The 21,199-nt window shown below is 51.6% G+C and overlaps 1 protein-coding gene across 2 annotated transcripts in view; it reads left to right on the top strand.

Moving 5' to 3' along the window:
- Positions 1 to 21,199, top strand: part of Camk2a (calcium/calmodulin dependent protein kinase II alpha) — a 59,501-nt gene continuing 38,302 nt past the window's right edge. For both annotated transcript variants that reach the window (XM_038329709.1, XM_038329710.1), the window contains exons 1-2: positions 1 to 62; positions 14,899 to 14,993. In XM_038329709.1, the coding sequence (XP_038185637.1) occupies positions 1 to 62; positions 14,899 to 14,993 (157 nt within the window). The remainder of the gene's footprint in view (positions 63 to 14,898; positions 14,994 to 21,199) is intronic.

The raw sequence follows: 21,199 nt of genomic DNA on the forward strand, positions 1-21,199 counted from the left end.
ATGGCCACCATCACCTGCACCCGATTCACAGAAGAGTACCAGCTCTTTGAGGAACTAGGAAAGTGAGTCACACCTCAGGGAGTCTTGGAGGGCATGGGGGGATCAGCCTCTTGGGCAGGGGGCGTGTGCCTATGTGGCTGGAGTTCTCTCGTGCTTGCAGAGGAAGGTGTGCTGCATGATTTGGGGGCACTGTGTGTGCATAGGGTGTTCAGTCAGGCATTGACACATTTATGTGCCCATCCAGCCTGGGTATGTGTGTGTGTGTGTGTGTGTGTCGAAAGGGTAACAGATTGATGGTATATATACACAACTATGTATGTACGTGCACATGACCTGGGTACACAAAGATTCTTAGAAACTTGGCGTTTTAAAGGGATTTTCCCACTTGGCGGTGTCCAAGCTGCGATCTTTTCTGTTGTTGAACTTAGATACCTGCATCAGCAGAGAGTTCATCAGCTCCCACCTGGAGACCCTGACTTTAGACACGGTGCCAAGTGGCACATCCCCTTTCCTTTTCCCAGTCCCCTACCAGGAGCAAGGGCTTTGGTACCGAAGGGGTTAACATGAAAGCAATTGAGATGTTGGGAGGAGGGGAGGAACAAGCGGCGTGCTGGGGGGGGGGGATGCCACTGTGGCAACAGCATGCACAGAAAACAGTAGTCCTTTGGCAAAGTTACCACTCCTGTCGTCCCTCTGATGTTGAGAGAAGGGTAGGAAGTAGAAAAGAGCAAGGTTTCCGAGGGTAGATCAGCAGGCTACAGATATAAGGGAAGGTTTCTAGATGTTCCCACCTGGGCTTGTGGGGGTCCTGGGATGGGAGCAGTTTGGCAGAGTGCCCAATGGACGCAGAAGTCTCCCTACCAGCCCTGCTTGGTTCCTGCCGTAGCAGCAGGAACATGAGACAAGGGGCTCAGCGAACAGATGTGTGCCAGTGTGAGACCTGGAGGTACACGTACCAGTGAACATCTTTGGGGAGCGGCTATATATGACTTCCAGGGGAAGCAGATGGAGTTGTATAAGAACTGACAGTGGGCGCAGTGTGAACTGAAAAGACACACAAATGCTGGTACAAGTCAACCACGAAGAGATGTGCAAGTGTGTTGCTTGTGTGGAAAATCTAAAAAAATATGTCACTGTGCCCTGCAAGAGTGCATGTGTCCAATTATGCAAGGGACACTCTCGATTAGGTTGCATCCATGTGCAGATGTGTGGCAGGGCAAAATTGTGTGCCTATCAGTGAACATGAGTATGCATAGGATGTATAAGGTCACAAATGAGAAGTGTGGACAGAATGTTCTTGAGTGTGCATGTATCTTGAGGAATATATACAGAAAGTGTGTGTGTGTGTGCATGAGCACGCGTGTGCCTGTGTGAGGCCTGGGCTCGTGTGGGTGTGTGGGTGCTATAGGCATGTGTGAGCTTATGCTAGTGTCTGCATATGTGTGGGAGGCAGAGCTACGGCTGTGGATAAGCATAGCCCCTGAATACACACACACACACACACACACACACACACACACACACTCAGACTATCTAGAGACCTACACACACCCTAGCTCCCTTGTGCAAATGTGTGTTCTTGTTTGTCTCCAGACTTCCTGCTGTTCTGTGTGTCTTTGTGTTGGAGATGGGGGCAGGAATACACTTTTTAAGGCTGCTCTGGAGGACTGTCTCTTAACTTTATCTGGGACCCCTTTCCAGAGCATGTCTGGTGTTTACCTGGAACTCAGGGTTTCCTGAATAGACAGGAGCTACCTTTCAGGAGTCCCTAAAGCTGGTTCTGTCAGGACTGCGTTACAGAGCACAGTGAAATGGACTTGCGATGTGACTCCTCCCGGGAGCAGAGCCATACCAAAGTGCTCTTTTGCCCTGAGAAGAGATGGAGGATCATTAGGACTGGGCTCATTCGCCTGACTTGGCTTTCTCAGCCCCTCAGCCTGCCTGGATGTGAACAGATTCTAGGGTAGAGGCAGAATTTTAAGGGATGAAAAACAGTGGTATGTGGCCATGGCAGGAAATCCAAAGGTGGCAAGGATGCCAGGCCTTGTCCAATCATTTTTAGACCTCTTCCTTCCAGAACTATTGGTGCTCTTAACCTTTTTTAGGTCATTTATTCCTCCAGGAATCCGATGGAAGTCTAAATAGACATTCCCTAGAAAAAAAACGCACAAACCTTCACAACGTTGCATGCAGTGTCGGAGCTTGTGGGCCCTCAGGGGACAAACCTGCGCTTGAGGATGCTTGTACGAAGGAGAAGGGGCTGTGGTGGGTCCATTTTGTGGCTTGGGTATCTCTGTGACCAGGGCCAGGGCACTCTGTGGAGGATGAATCGGATGGCTTTTGCTTTGCACCCAAGCCTTAGTCTGAACTAAAGCGGGGGTGTTCAGGGAGGGGCTGCCCCACATGACCCTCAGCCCTGTGACGTTGGGTGGACTGCCACTCCTTCTGGCCTGTACGTTGTGAGGATTAGAGAGATGGTGTGTGGAGACACAGTCTCAAGCCTGACACATGGTGGGCCTCTGGGAGGGCGTTGTTGCAGGGGTGGATGTTACCCTTAAGGATTGGGCAGGCCTAAAGGAGGAACAGAGCCTGCTCCATGTTTATCTTTTGTGTAGAGGCGCTCTTTTGTTTAGGAAGATGTTGGTCAAGGTCTCCTTGAGCTTTTCTTACGGGGCAGAAGCAATGAAGAAGTCTGCCTGAAGAGTTCACCATGCGGCTGATGATCCTGCATCTTCTAGCTAGGATACTGGGTGGCTACCCAGATTCTGAGCCCCCACCCAGAATTCTGCCCACACAACTATCTGGTCACCTTGCTCAGCTGGGCCTAAAAGAGACTTTGGTTGACCTCTGTCAGGGCTCTGGGTTGCCACAGCCTTGAAGAGGGCTAGCACATCTCGAAGATTTACTGGCATTCTGCCCAGTGAAGACTGGCTTGTCACCAGCTGCCTTTGAGGAGCCTAGGGTGCAAGCAGAGATTTCCTCTCCTGCCTAGATGTAGGCCTGAGTCGGGGTTTCTGAAAGTTCTAGATGCTATCAGACTGACGATCCCCTCCATGCCTTGGCACGGAAGCATATGCATTCAGATAAGCTAAAGATGTTAATTCTGGGTTCCCTAAAGGGTTAGGAGGGGGAGCTGTTTCTAGGGACCCAGAGGTGGGCTCACTCTCACTCCCCTCTCCTGCCCTGGGAAGAAAGAAAGGGAAGTGCTTGCTTTGAGTAGACTGCAGTTCCAGCTGCAGGGCCAGGGTGGGCCAGGGTAGCCCTCAGTATTCCCTTCCATTCCCTCAGCCTTCTCAGATGTCCAGAACTGATAGAAAAGCAGGAAGGGTGGTAGCAGTGGTGGTAGTGGTGGGGGGGTGGGGTAGAGAGGGACAAGGGAAATTCTAATGAGCTCAGGCAGGCCCCATGGCAGGAAGCTTCTTCTAGCCATTGCCTCCCCAGGCCTCCATCTGCCCAACCTGCACAAGGCTCTGCTTTCCTACAATTGCTGCTCTGGACAGGAGGAGCCCCAGGAGGAGATTTTACTTAAGAAAGAGAGAGGGGGGGGGGGAGCATTCATCCCACTCTTTTCTCTCTAGAAACAGGGATCTGAAGTTGACTCAGGCAGTGCAGGTTAGGGGAGGCTGGTGGGAGTGTGGGTGGCCACAAGGTTGACGGGGACTTGGAGGCTGGCCCCTGAGCCCAAACCCCTTCCTCCATAGCTTTCCTGTCCCACACTGGGGTGGGCTGATCTGTGAGTGGTGGCCTGGCTTCGAGGCAGCTCCCATACTGGGCTTCTAGATGCTGGATGCTCAAGGCCTCTTTGGGACTCAAGTTCCAATGCTCTGTAGCATGTGTGTGGCCATTTGTCCTTTCCCTGCAGCGATGGAAGGAGAGTAGATGGTGTCATGCTGAGAGGACACTGAGGCACCAGGGCCCCACCTAGTCAGGGTTATTCTGCGCCTGAGTCCTCCCACCAGCAGCAGTGGGGCTCCTGATGCCTTTCCATCCATTAGCGTGTTCCTGAAGGAAGTGGGCAGAACCTACTCATCCATTTTACAGATGAGCAGACTGGAGCTAAAGGAGGTAGCAGGAAAGCGCAAGGGTCTGCCTGGTCCCTGGGAGGTTGCTGAGCAAGGCCCCATCTGGGACTGTATCTGTGAAGAGCTTTCCTTTTGCCCATGAGCCAGGGGAAAGGGGCAGTGGTCTTGGTGGTGGCAGCAGGGCGAGGTGAAGGGGGTAAGGATGAGCTGGTGTTCATTTTCTGGCCACGATTCGGCCCGGAGTTTACTGGGCTACCTGGGGTGACTCACTTGTTCTTTGTGTGCTTCCGCTTTACTGTCAATAAAATGGGGGTCCTCTCTCGGGAGATTGTCTGAAATGCTGCCCTCTGGGACCTCCCTCGGTGGCGGAAAACGGTGGATCCTGTGCTCCCACCATGGGCGGGCTGTGGAGACTGTCCGCGCATACACAGATGGAAACATCTCATAGAGGGTGATGTTTGGTTCCAGGCTACAGTGAGAGGGACCAGAGGCCAAAGGATGGGAAATGGGGAGGCAGGGCCTGGACGGCAGGGAGAGGCACAAGGACAGGGGAAGGGACAGCCTTTCCTGGCTTCTCCGCAACATCAGAGCAGCAAGCAGGCACATGTTCTGGTGCATGCTGCAGCCCTCCACCCCCACACAGGCGCCCCCACACAGGCTGAGACACACTGACACTCTCCAAGCCTCCTCCCTCCCTCCTGCCTCCCTCTAAAGCACGGTGACACTGCTGTCAGCAGCCCCTGCAGCCTTAAGCCGCAGCCCTCTGTGTGGTGTGAGGGTAGCCCTCAGGGCTGATGTGCACACACACACACATGTGCACACACACACACATGCATGCACACACACGCACACATGCACGCACACACGCACATATGCACGCATGCACACACATGCACACATGCATGCACACACACGCACACATGCACGCACGCACACACACACACACACACATACACACACACACGCTCACATGCACACACACACTGGCACAGAACATATAGTATGAATTTACCTTCAGTGCAGGGACAGCCAGACAGTACTGCATGGGCTTCTGGACTCTGTCTTACCACTTACCTCTCCGTTTCTCTGGTCTCTATTTCTTCCTCTCCCACTTCCTGTCTCTGGGCAAACCCTCTATCCCTGCTCACAGTGTCCCTGAATGCACACTGCCCAAGCCCTGTCTTCGTCTAATCATTTCCATGAACTATTAGGAAGAGCCCATGTCAGGCAAGCCAAGCGCTACCCACCCTGCTGAGCAGCAGATCCTCTGTGTCCACGCTGCCCAGAGTACCTGGCCGTGCTATAAGACCTCTGGGACTACCGAGCCATAGAATGTTGAGGATCTTCATATCTTGGGGTCATAGAAGGGAGAAATTTTTCTGTGATCCTTATGGCCTTTTTCACCTTGTAGCCTGTCCCACTTGAATTATTCTCGTTGTGTGTCACACACAGGACTCGTGTGGCCTCTGCCCTCATAGAATGTGCAATCTGGTACAAAGCTGAAGTTAAATCTCTCCTGGAATTGATTATTTAGATGCAGCTGGGTGCCGGCTGTGGTGGCACATGCTTGTAATTCCAGTACTTGGAAGATAGAGGCAGGTGGATCTCTATGAGTTCCAGCCCAACTTGACCTACATAATGGGTTTCAGATCAGCCAAGGCTGCATAGTGACACCTTGTCTCAGAATACAAAACAACAACCTAACAAAAAAAGGTGTGGTTACCCCAACCTTCAGTCCTCAAAATACAGTTGAATAAGGACTATGAGCACAAAAAGGGACTATGAGACTCGAGACTCTGCCAAGGATGCCAAGAGGAGGTGGCACTGGGAGCTGGAGGCTGAATAAGAACTCTCCAGAAGGAAGAGGGCGTGAGTGTGTTCCCAACCACAGTGCGGGTCTCTGAGGTGTGTCAGTGACATGCATCCTCCTGGTGGGGGAGCAACCTGGGGTTCCACTCTTCTCTGGTCTGCACAGCCCATTCCCAAACTCCCAGATGCTAAGTCCTAGGAGGAACAGTAAAAGCCTGTGTCCGTAGAAGGGGAGGCTGGCAGGGTGGTGGAGACTGGGAAGTCATATCAAGCACTGAGGAGTGGGAGAACTTGGTAACAGGGAACAGAGCCCTCTTTAGGACTTGGCCTCTCTTCCTGGCTGTCAGGGAATAAGGGGTCCCGGAGGGTAGAGTGTCTGAACGTGCAGAGGAAAACGGGCAGATTTAATCTTAACAGCAGAGAGAACTTCTAAGGATCAGAACTGCTCCTGGTGCCAGCAACCTCTGGAGATGGCACTAAGCCAGGAAGGCAAGCTCCTATCACAGCCCTTGGCCTCCCTGATACCCTCCTAACCAGTGCCTCTGCCCTCACTTGGTAACATGTTTGTAAGAACGGTCTGAGGGACAGCAAGGGGCTGGGATACTCTCCATTCTGTTGAGAGTAACCCAGGGCCCGGGGATACTGCTCTATGGCTAGAAAACTATGGCCCAGAAGGTAGTATCTCACAGAACTGGGCCTTCCAGCCTCTACTTCCACCAGGACATGACTCTGCCCCTGAGCCTCTCTGACACCGGAGCAAGTCTCTGGGGGTGTGCACCATGGCAGGGGCAGGCCAAGTCAGAAGAGGTGGTGAGCAAGAATGCCTCTTTGCCTTTCTCTTGTCTCATTCAACTCTGGCTTGGCCACTAGGCACTAAATATACATAGTATAGCAGATATATATATATATAATATATATATATATATATATATATATATATATATATATATATATCCCCATTTTTCCCTTTTGTAACCCATTCAAGAAAAGGCACGTGCAACCAAAACAGGGAATATGTTGGAACTTCTGTTGATTCAATGTTCCCTTCAACAACCAGAATCTTCCAGTTCTGAGGCCTTCTGTGTCCTCCAAGAGACTTCTGCTGGGTTGGCGTTGGAGCTGGGGGGTGCAGGACAGCTCGTCCCCACAGCATCTTCTGGAGTCTGGGAGTGGGCGGTGCACCGCCGGGGACAGGAGGAGCGAGGCGAGGTTTCGGTAGCAGGTCCTAGGATGTTCTGGTTGTATTATGCTGTGGTGTGCGACCATCTGCTCACAGAGGTGTTGTGGAGACAGGGAGAGAGAGGGCACCCGAAGCCGAGGGCATCCTGGGCCCAGCCGTATCTCCTCTCATCAGTTTGCCATCTGGAACTGGCATAGCTCAGTTCTGCTTGCTGATCATTAAGAAAGGATAGCATTGTCAATAAACAAACAAACAAACAAACAACAACAACAAAAACCAAAAAGAAAAAGAGGCCTTGGGCATAATTTCATCCACTGTTAGCTTCACTGGCGGGAAGGATCTGCTTAAGGTTGCCCAGGGCTGAGACCTATGGAAACACCACCTCGCGGAAGATTTCCTCTTTGCTTCCAAATGGACTCGGCCGGCCACAGTTCTTAATGATCTTGAGAACTGGAAGATGCTTGTATAAGTTACGGCCACCCTTTCTGCACACTGCTCTCTTTCTCTAAAGAGACTCTTGCCTATTTCTCACAGACTTAAAACACAGCTGTGGACCTAAAGCCGGAGCTCTCTCCCACCCCAACCCTGTAGGGTATCGAAAATAATGGATTGAATCAGAAGGTCTGGTCCAAGTTTTCTCGACCTCCATTTCTTTACCTATTGACCTTTGTAATAAGATACACTGGGCATACCAGTTCCCCACATAGCCACGTAGGTCCCACACTGTGGTCTAACAGGTGACACTGCTCTGGTGGTCAGCTGTAACTCTTTGCCAACCTATAGATATTTTAACCGTACCTGCTCTGAGCACCCCATCCTGGGCAGTCAGATTAGCTTGCCTAGCCCAAGTTACTGAGAAGAACAGGGCTGGGTTTGAATCCTACCCCAGACAGCAGGTCCATCTGTACTGCATCAGGGTCCTTCTGAGATGACCTCAGCTTGACCCAGAGAGGTGGTACGTTTGCAGATCTTGACAGAGGGAGGTTTGGAGGAGGAACTGGTCAGAAGACCCCTGCCATGTAGCTAGCATTCGAGCAGGAGAATGAAGAGCTCAAAGGATGGTACTGAGATTCTAAAGGCAGGAGGAGTCCATGTTTATAGATCTCAGGGTAATGGTTAGAATGGATCCAACCCTTTGCGGGAGTCACGGGCTCCTTTGTGAAGCTGAAGAAGAATGCAGTCTTTGCCCAGAGCATCCCATACACAGAATCGTTTTAATGACATTGTAAATGGGCTCATCAAAGCCTAGAGCATTCCTGGCGGCCCAGCTAATAGCCAGGCAGGACCAGAGGAGGAAATGGCAAGCGGACAGATGCAGAGAGAACAGGGAGTGGCGGTTGGTAGGGAATGGGCAGGAAGAAGTACCGTCGGTGCGGATGAACCACAGAGTCAGGTGTTCAGGGTACCAAGGACCCATAGGGTGGAGCAGGCGAGGCAGATTAGGCCCAGGGGGTGCTGCCAGGGCTGGGGGAAGGGGAGGCAACGGGTGGGCGAGCCTGGCATAAGCATTTCTTCCATGGAGCCTTGGGGGCGGTGACCAGATTGCGGTGGGTTCCCGGAGTGTGGGAGGTGGGAAGACAAGGCAGCGGATGTCGGATGTCGGACATTTGTTCTGGAAGTTTGGCAGCATGAAGGAAGGGGGAATCAGGCAACCAGGCTGCTGAGTTGAGGACGGCGGTTGCTTTACTTTATCGGGGGAGGGGGTATTTATGAAAGCAGCCAATAAAGGGAAGTCCCGAGAACTCTGAGGATGCCAGACAAGTAGACTCCAAGGGTGCAGAGTGCAGGGCAAGTCCGTGAGAAGGCTGCACCCAGAAAGTCCCCACACAGAAATGGTCCTCTATGCTGAAACCCGAGAAGCTCCGTAAGAAGGGAAAGTGACCTATCTTGGGGTTTCCAGGAAGAAGTACTGTTAGCATTCGTCGTACTCCTCTTTCACATAGGGAAACTGAGGCCCGCCAGGATAAGTCAGCATGTAATCAGGCTGGGCAAGGATTTGGGACTTCTCATTTCCCTTGGCGCTGCCCCCGGCTGCCATAGCAACCCTTCAAGGGGCTCTAGGCCAGAGATGATTGTGGGCACCTGTGGCTGGCAGTCAGCCACACCCAGGACACCAGGACATCAGCTCTGCTAGTCAGCCAGAGAACAATTTCCCAGTGCGAGCCGCTCTTCACAGCCCATTAGCATGTTCCCACATTCTCAGCAGTAGAGTAGACCCGCTTTGCTCTGTCTTGGTGCGGAATGCACGGTGCCGGGTGAGGCCTCCTTGCCTGCTCACGTTCACTCCTGATGCACACACTCAGGGGGGGCCCCTTAGCCCTGGGGAGAGGCCCCTTCCCCCTTTGCCAGACCCCCCCTCTTTTCCCCCAAGCTCAGCAGACAGGGTCCATTTTGTTTCGAATGAGGCTGTTTTCATCCTCTTGATATAATGAAGCCCATACAAGGCATCCTTTCTTGAGCATTTACTATACTCCAGGGACTCCTGCTGAACACATTGTCTGCCTCATTATCGCATTGAATCCTTGAAGCAACTGCTCAGGGTGGGGACTCTATTGCCCGCATTTTATGGGGGAGGAAGCAGACAGACCAAGATGACATCACCGGCTAGCAAGGGGCTGAACGGTGATGGTGGTTTGAACTCGGGTTGGACCGCTCTTGCTTAGAACTGCGTTTGCCTGCATGATAGGCAGGAGCCCTTGCCTAGGGTACAGTACCGAGGTCAGACAGGTCTCTGTGCCACTGAGCCACAGTCTTCCCTCTGCCTCATGTTGTCAGCCCGAGGGGCCCACCCCATCTAAGTTCTGAAAGTTCCTCTCTCTGATGCGTGGTGTCTTTGTCTCTCACACACACCTCCCCCTGACTTTATCTCTCGATTAGATGGATAAACTCGGAGAGTGACACACCTGTGCTGCATCATACCTAGGACCTCGTGGTATCACAGACCCAGCTAGAGCCGGGTGATTGTTAGCACTTGTCTCCTTGTGCCTGGGAGCAATGTTCCACTCCCGGCCCCTTTGCACTCAGGATCATCGTCTACCTGGGCCCCTGCTCCCAGAACAGCCCCCTCCCCCAGTCAGGAACCCAGGAACCCTTCCACAGGTATTCTCAAGACCTTTCCACCTCCCCACTCCGGCATCACTTCTTCCTCCTCTGGGGCCACTTCCCCCTACCGTCTCCATCTTGGCCTCCTTGATGCTCCTGTTCTGCTTGTCTTTCTGCTGCTAGGCCTTGGCCTGCCTGCCCACCTGCTGGCCTCCGCTCAGCTCAGAGCCCTCCTCCATTTGCCAAGGCTTCCGGGGCTGTGGTCACTTCTCATGCAAGATGAGAATGAACAAACATGCTTTTTTTTTCTAAACAAAAGATGAAAGAAGCAGAAGCGAGAGCCGCCGGCTGGCTGCCTCGCTCTCAGTTTAGCTCCCTGACTCTCGTCTACCCTGTTTGTCTGATTCCCCTGCACGACAGGAAGGGAGCCTTCCTCTGTGTAGATGGAACTCCATTCATCCTCTACTGTGTCCTATGATCTGTGGCTAAGTGCTCTGAAACGACCACCTCGCCTAGTCTCTGGGAGCACCCAGAGTGGTGCTGCCACTGCCCCCTTTAAAGGGAGAAAAGAGAATCAGAGGCTAAGTTCTGAGTCACACGGTCAGTAGGAGCCAGCCTGAACAGGACCTCTGTGAGCTATAGTCCCAGCTCTTGAAGGCTCTGCACCCCTCTCTGCCTTAAGTGGAGCCAGGAGGAAAGGCTTGAGAGCCCTATGTTCCCTTCACTGCTGCCCATTCCTTCTAGCTTGGGGCTGCAGTTTCTGGATCTGTATGTGTGAAGTGGGGTTCATAATTCTGATATCTTCAGGTTGTTGTGGTATCAAGAGGAGTCTAGCAGTACCTGGACTCGAGAGCATGTGTATCCTGGAGCCAGGAGATGGGCCCTGACTTGGGGAGTGTACCAGAGGAAGGCTATGCATCTCTGCCCAGGGGCGGCATGCTAAGGATGTTTTCTGGGGGCTCAGCATCCCTGCGTAGCCATCCCCTGGTTCACAGAAAAGTTGTGCTGTTCTTTTTCAATAGATCTCACTCCTGGGCCCCCTGTTCCTTGGGTTCCGCGAAGCTTCCTGCACCCAGCCTGTTCCATGGCCCCATCAATGCTGATTCCAGGCGGCGGAATATGAACTAGGACAGGAAACAATTGCCTGCAGAGGAGAGAGTTAAAATCTCTCTCTCTCTCTCTCTCTCTCTCTCTCTCTCATATGTTTTAATGTTGCAATTGATTGCATCCTCCTGACTCACCCTAATGGAGGTCCTAGCTGTGAACCCACCGTGGGCCAGGTACTGGTGAGCAAGGCAAGGCCCTGCCATCTCTCGGCAGCTCAGAAGCCTTTCCGGAAGAGGTCACCGAGACACTTACTTCCCTTCAAGACCTCATAGAAGTCAAAGTCTACAGCTGGGCAGGAACCTAGTAATGGCTTTCAGGCCCATTCCCCTGCGTAGGTGAGATGGAAGCCTCTGAAATACCTGTAGTCTCCTCATCCTCAGATGCCCACTTCTGTCCCCAACGCTCCTTCCTGCCTCATTTCTGTTCCTTCTGCTGTTGTTTAAAATCCCTGCCTGATCTTGCAAGTTCTGTTTATGGAGGTGCTAGTTAGTGGTACTGACACTGGGTACCAAGTGCTAGATGCTGTGTTGGGTACTAGTACTAAGTGCTAGACATAGGAACTCGTTACTTGGGTGGGGGAGACAAGAGAGTGGGTAAGCAGCTCCCACCAGGGCCAGGTCAGGGGCAGGGTGGGATCAGTAGGCTGATAGAATAGAGTGCACATTTACTCTGGTTTTTGGTGCAGGGCTCCTAAAACTCTTGCAGTTTCCTGAGTAACAGGAGTGACAGGAGTATTTTTTGTTGTCTTTGACCCCAGTTCATGACACAAAACTCTTAATTCCCCTGGGATTTCCAGATGCTGGAAACGTCTTTGGCTCTTACGGGGTGACTCATGGTGGGTTTCAGTATGGAGGTGGCCAACGGGAAAACCAAGCTCTGATTGGACGCTTGGAATCTTCAGCCTCATTCTCCATTCTCTGGGGAGATGAGACTGAAATCGAATTACTGACTGGTCACAGTTACATGGCGAAGTCGCCACAAAGACCCTATGTGCAGGGATAAGGACACTTTCTGGGATAGGGAGCACATCCGAGTGGCAGCAGAGTGGCGTATCTCAGCGCCGGGGGTGGGAGTGGGGTGGCGCTATGCTCCAATCTCCCAGGCTCTGGCCTCTGTTCCTCTCTCCAGCTGCTCATCTGTATTCTTCACCATGTCTTAGATTGTATAACAAACGCGCAAACGTGCTTTCCTGAGTTCTTGAAGCTATCATAGAAAATCCTTCAATTTGAGAACAGCAGTGAGAACTTCCAGTTGTTAGCAAAGTTGTACAGGAGTACGGGCGGCGACCTGGGGAACCATTTCCTACAGCTGGCACCTGAAGTGAGGGCGTGGTGTTGTGGAATGGAGCCCTGAACCTGCAGCTCTGCCCCAGCTCTAGATGACAGCGTAACTGACTTGCAAGACTTTCCGTGGGGGTACAGACAGCAGGAGGACTGGTTAGCATAAAAGAAGCTGCCTTTATTTGGTGCCCAGTATGTGGGGGATGGCTAATAGCAGGTAAGCTTTTCCTACGCGGGGGCTTCATGTAGTCCAGTGGAGGCCCTTCAGTAGAGACAGTGTCTCAAGGAGGTGACTTGGGTGTCTCTGCTTTCTTATTGGTGACAAGCAGATGGAATGTGACATCCCAGGGAAGAGCCATTACTGTGTGACGCCTTTGGTATACACGTGATTCTGGCCATTCCTTTCTTCCTTGTCCTTTTCTGTCATTTTCTGCCCACTTACTTCTTGCTGCCCTGTGTTGAGGCAGCAAGAGTGTGCTCATCTGAGACCTATGCCAGGCTGAAGGCTTCCTCAGGGTCCACTCGCCATCGCCCCTGCTTCACATGTTAATGGCAAGAAGAGAGACTATGACCTGGCTTTCCAGATAACAGGGTTCACAGAAATCATCTAAGCATCTTGTGGCTTGGGCAAGCCCATCATCTTAGGTGAAGGGGTGGAAGTTTGGAGGCTATCGGGAACTGAGCGTGGTCAAAAGGAAGCTGGAGGACTACTCAGTGCCGGCATTAAAAATCCAGGAGTGCAAATGTGTGAGGCCCAGGCACAGCTCTGCTTGTGATCTGCAGTGTGAACTCGAGCAGTCTACGTGGAGCTGCACCCTGGAGCTCAGTGTCTTGATCCACGCTCCACATAGGAGGCCTCTGGACTATGGTTTTTACACTGTGTCTAAATGATCATCCAATGACAGCACACTCATATCTGAGAAGTCTTCCCAGGCTCTCTCTTCTGGTCATTGGTATGAGGACAGTGATGATGGGGACACTTTTCTGTGGCCTTTTCTGTGGTTTGAGGTCTTCATGAAACACAAAAATAGTAGTTCAAGCTCAGATCCAGCCCTCAAACTGGTTTTCTTTGGCTCTGTGCCCAAACTCTTTTGAAATAAAGGAGCCAAACACTGCTACATATGCCTTTAGTCCCAGCACTGGGGGCACGGGACTGACTTACTTAGGAGACATTCCACAGGGGTACAGACAGCAGGAGGACTGGTTAGTCCTCCTTTATTTGGTGGCCAGTACTGTGGGGGGGGGTGGCTAATACCAGGTAAGCTTTTTCTACATGGGGGCTTCATGGCACCCTGAGAATTTGATGGACAGCCAGCTTAGTTGAAACAGCCAGCTCCCAGTTCATGAGAGACCATATCTCAAGGCAATAAGGCAAGGAGCGGCAGAAGACATCTGGCATCCTGGTCCGGCTCCACAGTGCTTGCACGAGCACACACATCACAACATACATGTGCACACACCATACACACGTACAAAACCGAATCTGTGCCAAATTGGCATTCCCTCTTACCAGCAAATACAAAAAAGACTGACAAAGGCAGAGAAAATTGGTTCCCATATATATGTGTATATATATATACATTATATATATATATATCACTAATATATATACACTATATTAGAGATTTTTTTGTATGTCTATGACAAAATTGCCTGACAGAAGCAGCTTCAAGAAGAGAGATTTACTTTGGCTCGCGGTTTCAGGGGGTTTTATTGCTTTGTGGCCAGGCAGACACGGCAGACTGTCTTAGTTCGTGGAAGTAGCACACACAATAGTCTATTCACATCACAACAGGTCACGAAGCAGAGAACAGTCGGGCATGTTGGAATATACTTCTGATCCCAGCACTGGGGAGGCAGAGGCGGGTGGATCTGAGTTCTCAGCCAGCCAGGGCTACACGATCAGACCCTGTCTCAAAGGAAAAATTAAGTTAACGGCAGAAAGGAGAAAACAGAACAGTATACCTACCTGGTGCTGTGTGTGAGGCGAGGTCTGCAAGGAGGGACTCCAGGCCCCAGCCACAGAGGCCATGGTAAAGAGGACAGTTTGCAGGCTGGGGCTTTGGAGTGGAGGTAGGATGTTTCCAGGTCTACATATTTACCCCCTTTGAACCTGGAGCTGTGTGATGTGTTACTTGTTCTAAGAACAAAGCTCTAAAGATTCTCCGAGACCCAGATTCTGTGGTTCTCACTCCAGGCTTCTTAACGTTTTATAACTTGGTGACCTAACTTTTATAGACCTGGAGGGCTCATCTTGCATGAGACCAAGGATCTGGGCCCCTCTCTGGATCTTCCTGACCCAATGCTGCCGTAAGCCAGGCCCTGCAGCTCTCGTGACATACATGGCTCTGACGAAGGGGTCTCACTTCTTTTACGGTACAGCTGTAGAAGCTCTTGGTAGCCCGGGGACACAGCTCTGAGGCCTCTCCCTGTGCCATGCTGTTCTCTTGTCTTCCAGGGGAGCTTTCTCTGTGGTGCGCAGGTGTGTGAAGGTGCTGGCTGGCCAGGAGTATGCTGCCAAGATCATCAATACCAAGAAGCTCTCAGCCCGAGGTGGGTTCCGTGCTGCCTGCCCACTGCCTGTTTTCCACTCTGCCATCGCTCTCGCCCTGGACCCGAACCCCAAGCTGGACCTCTGGGGGAACGCTGCTGGCAGGCTAGGAAGCTCTTCCTTCTGAGAGTGTGATGAGAATAGATCCTTCCTCAGGAAATCCAGGCTAGGGGTTTCAGCGTCTCTCACATAGGTCAAGCCCTCCGTGGTATTCCCTCTCCCTTCTCCTCTACCAGGTCCTCCATGGCTTGCCGCCCAACCTCTGCCTTTGCTGTAACTCTGTTTATGGGCAGCCCCTTTGCTCCTCCCAGGTCTCTACTCAGGGTCACATCCTCGGAGCAGTATTCTTGTCCTCTGCTCAGTCTGCATTTTTCTCTTTCCACTGTTTTTGATTTCCATGGAGCTGTCCCCTGGCTCACTTCATTATGCTCACCACTTTGGCTCCTTGTTTAATCCCTGGTTCAGAGTGGACAGGACTCACCCACTGCTCTGGGCTCAGCACCCAGGACAGCGCCCTCAGCAGGCCTCTGTGGTATCTACGAACTGTCTGTGGCTCTGCTCCCAGGGCACTGGTTTTTGAATAGGTGCTCTGAGGTGTGGCCTGCTTTTGAAAACAACATCCAGCTAATTGTAACTTCAGAGGCTTTAGGAACATTGTCTCCCAAACGTTAGAATGACCCTGGCCAGCAGCAGCACCATACCCTGGGAGATGGCCACTGTTTCAATCTAAAACAGTTAAAGTTGCATCTTTAAGATGCCCAGGGGCACTGAGTTTGGGAACTCTGTCCAGAAGAGTCCTGGTCATTCCTATGTGCTTAGGACAGTAGTTGGTGACCAAGTCAGTGTATTGATAAGCAACCCCCCCCCCCCACACAATAAATGCCTTGAAGGCCGGTGTAAGGAGAATTCTGTTGGGTGAGATGGGTACAAAATCTTGGGAGAGAGGCACAGTGTCTAAGTGTTTAGTAGGCTGCAGCTTCCGTCTGGATGAGGGCCCAGCAGGTGCACGGCTTATGAAGGTCCTAGGGATGCTGTACCAGGGTGATCACGCTGCTCTCTGCAGGCCTCCCAGCAAGCCCTGAACTGGCCTGTGGTTTCTGCCTTTTGTCTCCAGCTCTGTCGTCTGGCCCACAAGGCTCTATTTTTTACTTACTTCTTTGCATCTGGCGAGGAGGAGAGGCTCTGAGGGTCCCCAGCTGGCATGACTAATATGAAAAGGCCAGGTCTGCAGAAAGTCTGGGGTTCAAGTCAGAGGCAAGGAAGCAGATGGACATGAAGTCTGAATAGAGCGCTGCCTCCTGTTGGCAGCCTGTCACAGCCTTCAGCTATTATGTGCCTAGTTGTGCCCCAGTTCCTGAGACCCTGGGGTTAGGGCTGGAGCAATGGTTCTCAACCTTCCTGACGCCGAGACCCTCGTGTTGTGGTGACCCCCTCCCCCCCACACAGTTATTTTCGTTGCTACTTTATAACTGTAATTTTGCTACTGTTATGAATCTCAATGTAACTGTCTGTGTTTTCTGAGGGTCTTAGGCAATCCCCATGAAGGGATCATTCGACCCCCAAAGGGATCACGACCGCGGGTTGAGAACCCTGGGCTAGAGTTAAGACAGGTCAAGTTTTTGCCTTCCTGAGGAGCATCAGGAAGGAAGATTAGAGGGGAGCATCATGCTGGCTGCTGCTGCAGTTCTATCTTCTCAGGGGACACAGAGACATAGAGGCCATCACTCCCGTTTGGGAAGGTGACTAAGCATTCCTGGACAGTAGAGACTCACACTGTTAGTGTCAGGCAGCTACTACCCAGGCCTTCTCTTTCTGACTGTCTGCTGAGGCCGTGACCTCCAGGAGGAAAGGAAGACTGCCTAAGAGGCTAGGAGCAGGGGGGTGTAAGGGAACTTTCTCCAGGCTGGCTGCCTCCGGAACCCTCTCCCCAGCAGGGAGGAGAGCAGAGGCTCCTTTAGCAGGTCTCTTTGTGTCGCTTGTCTCCACAGGGGGCATTAAAGCTGTCACATTCGGCGCTGTTCTCTAAACCTCCCCTGCTGGTTCTTTGGGATGGCTTCCCGCAGCTCTCAGCAGGAGCTGGACCCACCCAGGGCTTCTATCCACCCCTCCCAGCAAGCCCTGGCTTCCCCTAGCACACCCCACATGGCCTCTTCTAGCAAGTAGTTCCCAACTCCGGGAGGTATTTTTATATGTATTTTAAAATTAGTTCTTAAGAACAAAACCTTCACATTCAAAGTGTCATTCAAAGAAACCACAAGCAAATAAAATGAAACGTAGAAAATTTGCCTGTTTACATCCCTGCTGGTCCTGAATTCCAATCTTGAAAACAAAATTCAACTGCCTGAGCTTCCCCCTGGAGGTGAATTGTCTCAGTGAAGCTTTTGGACTGCAAAAGTCCTGGCATAGAAAATGACAGCTATGTGCTCGGGCTAGACCTTCCTAGGTACTCGATGGATCTCTTAGGGACTCTGGGCATAAAGGTGGGGTTGGTGCAGTGCTCAGGGGTGGTCTTCTGAGACTCTAGGCTCGGACTCCTGGCACAGGCTCATGAGCCAGCCATCTCTGAGATTCGGTAAGATGCCTGTTACAATGCCCTTGGGAGGCTCTGAGGTTCACGAGTCTGTCTTCCGCATATTCCCCTGACACTTCTGGTCTTTGGATTATTTCTTTCATATCTCAGGATGGGTGGGGAGAGGCCTTTTTTTTTGCTCCCAGTGCCCTCCCCCATTCATCATTCCCTCCTGCTACAAACCTGTGCTCACCTGTTTGCGGGAGCCCTCCTGTGTGCTTGCACGGCTCTGGTCCTGCCTGGCCTGACTGGGACTGTCTGGCTCCTGGCACTAGGTTGCCTCCAATTTGGCCTCAATATCCTGAGGTTGACCCAACCAAAGTGGGATGAAGGTCCCCAAGGTGTCATCGTGGGTCTAGGGGCTATGTTCTCAGGTACCAGGCAGGGTGTGGAGACTCTAAGCTTCCTTGGATGTCTCATCGCTGTGGGCTGGGACTGAGTCATACACCGATTATCAGTGTAGTTATTTGCAGGAACTGACACGCAGCTCTGTCGCTTGCCTGTGCTAGGGGTTTAGACAAGCCTCTCAGAAACGCCATGCTGGAACCTGGCAGTAACCAGTGGACAAGGTTGTGTTCCCACTGGGCCCATTTTCTTGGGAATGAGATATAAAACACACCTATATACTAGGTAGAGGGAGGACGGAGGGGTGTTACTAAGAGAATCAGAGAGGAATGGGGGTACATACCTTTGAGTTCAAGACAGGTCTGGTCTATACAGTGAGTTCTAGGACAGCCAGGGCTATAGCATAGAGAGACAGTCTAAAAGAAAGAAAGGTCAGACCTGGTGAAGGAGAGTGAAGGGCAGAGGGACCACTGCAGAGAGCTGGGGAAGCTCTCGGAGGAAGTGACTTTGTCCTTGGATCTATGTGAGGAGGAGGAGGAAAGCAGCAGAAGAAGGCCCAGGGGAGGAGCACTCTAGGAAGGGGGCACAGCAAGCCAACCGCCCTAAGATAAGAAGCATGGTATAGCCAGACAGTAGTGGCACACGCTTTTAATCCCCACACTTGGAAGGCAGAGACAGGCAGATCTCTGTGACTTTGAGGCCAGCTTGGTCTTTAGAGGGAGTTCCAGGACAGTCAGAGTTGCTACAGAGAGAAACCATGTCTTGAAAAACAAACAAACAAACAAACAAACAAACAAACAAAAATATATGCCAGGCCAGAAAGAGGCCAGTGTAACTGGGAAGCTGTTAGTCTGTTGGATACCCAGGTTATATCCCCGCCCAAAGGCTTTAACCACCAGAGTCAAATATCTAGGATGGGGAGTTGCTCAGTCTAGAAGCGAGGTCCTCAGAGCTCTGGCTGCCTTGATCAGTGACATTGAAGAGGGGACTACCCCTTTATCACCAGGTCTCACTTTCTCTTCCTATTCCCAACAGAACAAGAACAATCAGGAGAACATGGCCCTGTAGCACCGGGGCCTCTCGGTGCATTAGCAAATGAAACTTTATAAACAGGGCTAGGAAATCCTGAACAACGTTCTGTTCCCATGCCGCAGATGGGTATGGCTAACAGGGAAAGGCAGCATGCAGGGCAGCTGGACTGTGCCTGCGGCTGGTGTCAGAGTCTTAAAACCAAGGACTTGGCAGTTCCAGACAGGGTTGATGGGTTTGTGTCCAGGGTTTGGCCTTACACCCTATATAAGTTTGTCAGGGGGACATGTCACATCGTGTGCGGGAAGCGGTACAATTCCCCATTTAGACTTGCAACCTACTGCTCTGAATGTGTTGTCTGGGCCAGAAGATCCCATTCCTTCTGATAGGCTGGGCCTTGCCTCTGCAGATCTCTGGTTCTGCTGTGGATGAAGGTGAATTGTGTGGGGGGCAGGGGCTGGTTGGGGTCCCCTCCTCTGCCAGAAATCAGCACCCCACTTCTGAGGGTGCTGAAGGAGGCTGGGAGGGAGGCTGATCTAGCCTTGCACCCCATTCCCACTCCCTGTAGCCTGCAGCAGGTTGTCAGCTGGGGAGCTGAGCCTATCAAATCAGAATTGGATTTAATTGCATTGCTGATGGGAAAGCCACATTTCAACATTGATCTTGGCTTCTGCAGTCCGCAGAGGGCAGCCAGCAATTGATCCAGTGGAGCGAGCAGGGGAAAGAAGGGCTTTCTCTGTCCTCACCATACCTGCTCTGGAGGGGCCATCCTGTGGTGAGGTTTTAGTGCTGGGTCAGCTTTGGACTGTAGCTTAAGTGTCCTTCTATGAGTTCCAACCTCCTCTCTGGGAACACAGGCAGGACAAAGGAACAGTTCTGAGTCAGGTTACAGAGAACAGTACAACATAGGGTTTAAAGTCCAGCTCCAAACATACTGCCTGGACTGGGTCCTTAGCTCTTCCTTCCTCTGTGAAGTCAGAACAATGACAGTATCCCCTAAGGAGTGCTTGAAAGGTAAGCAAATGCTCTGCCCTGAGCCTGGCATCAAGTAAATTCAGGTTCAGAGTCTCCAACTAGAAAACCAAACTTTGATGGATGTGATACGGAAAGTGGAACATTCCACACCAGGAAAAACTGGGTTTTATGCACAACACCATGAAAAATGTCATATAAAATTACCTTTAGGTGCTGACTTTGGCAGCACATGTACTGAAGTCAAATTACGCTTAGGATGTATGCATATCTCACATACATGTACTCTGTGCTTAGACTACAGTCTCTTTTCCAAGACAACTTGGATATGCAGATATTTCAAAACCCCCAAATCTCAAACCCCTTTGGTCCCTGCTTCTAAGCATTTTGGACAAAGGATGTTCAACTTCCATTCCACATCTGCTAGCAATTTTTCTTTAAATGTTTTGTTTCTTTAACTCAAGCATTAACTACTGAATTGTGGACCGACAGCACAAAGGGAATTGAAGAATGCACAATGGCCACGGCAGCCCCAAGACTGCCCCTGGCTTGGGTCATGTGTTCTTATCTGTGAAATGGGGATGGTGGTGCCACAGACCACCATGGCAGGCACTGACCGGGGTGGTAGCTACGATTGTTCCCAGCAGCCTGAGGCTGAAACCACACAGGCTGTTGAGTTTATACAAACTCTTGCAGGTGGCTGGGAGACAGGGAGTTTTGGACAGAGGTCCTGGAAGGTAGGTATGCAGCTCTGAGCCAGCCCCAAGAGAGGGACATGGTAAATTCCACCTCGTAAGTCTTTGGAGATGCCTGTCCCAGGTTCCAGTGTCCTGTTAAATGGAGGGAGCTACTGGGGTACAGCTCGTCTGAAAAAAATTGCCTTAGGAAGCTTGCCTCATCCATCCGTCTGTCCGTCCATCCATCCATCCATCCATCCATCCACCCATTTGGTGATTTCTTGAATAACTAGCATGTACCAGGCATTTAAGCAGATACAGGTAGTACAACAGAGACCCTGCCCAAGGATGTAGGTTCCACAAGACATGAAGTTACTGCCTGGCTCTCTGAAACCTAGAGGGGGTTCCCTGCAGGCTTGCCCCCCCCTTTTTTTTGGTTTCTCGAGACAGGGTTTCTCTGTAGCTTTGGAGCCTGTCCTGGAACTAGCTCTTGTAGACCAGGCTGGTCTCGAACTCACAGAGATCCGCCTGCCTCTGCCTCCCGAGTGCTGGGATTAAAGGCATGGGCCACCACCGCCCGGCTTTCCCTGCAGGCTTAAAGTCAGGGTAGGCTTCT

The sequence above is a fragment of the Arvicola amphibius genome, chromosome 5, assembly GCF_903992535.2.
Source record: "Arvicola amphibius chromosome 5, mArvAmp1.2, whole genome shotgun sequence".
NCBI lineage: Eukaryota > Metazoa > Chordata > Mammalia > Rodentia > Cricetidae > Arvicola > Arvicola amphibius.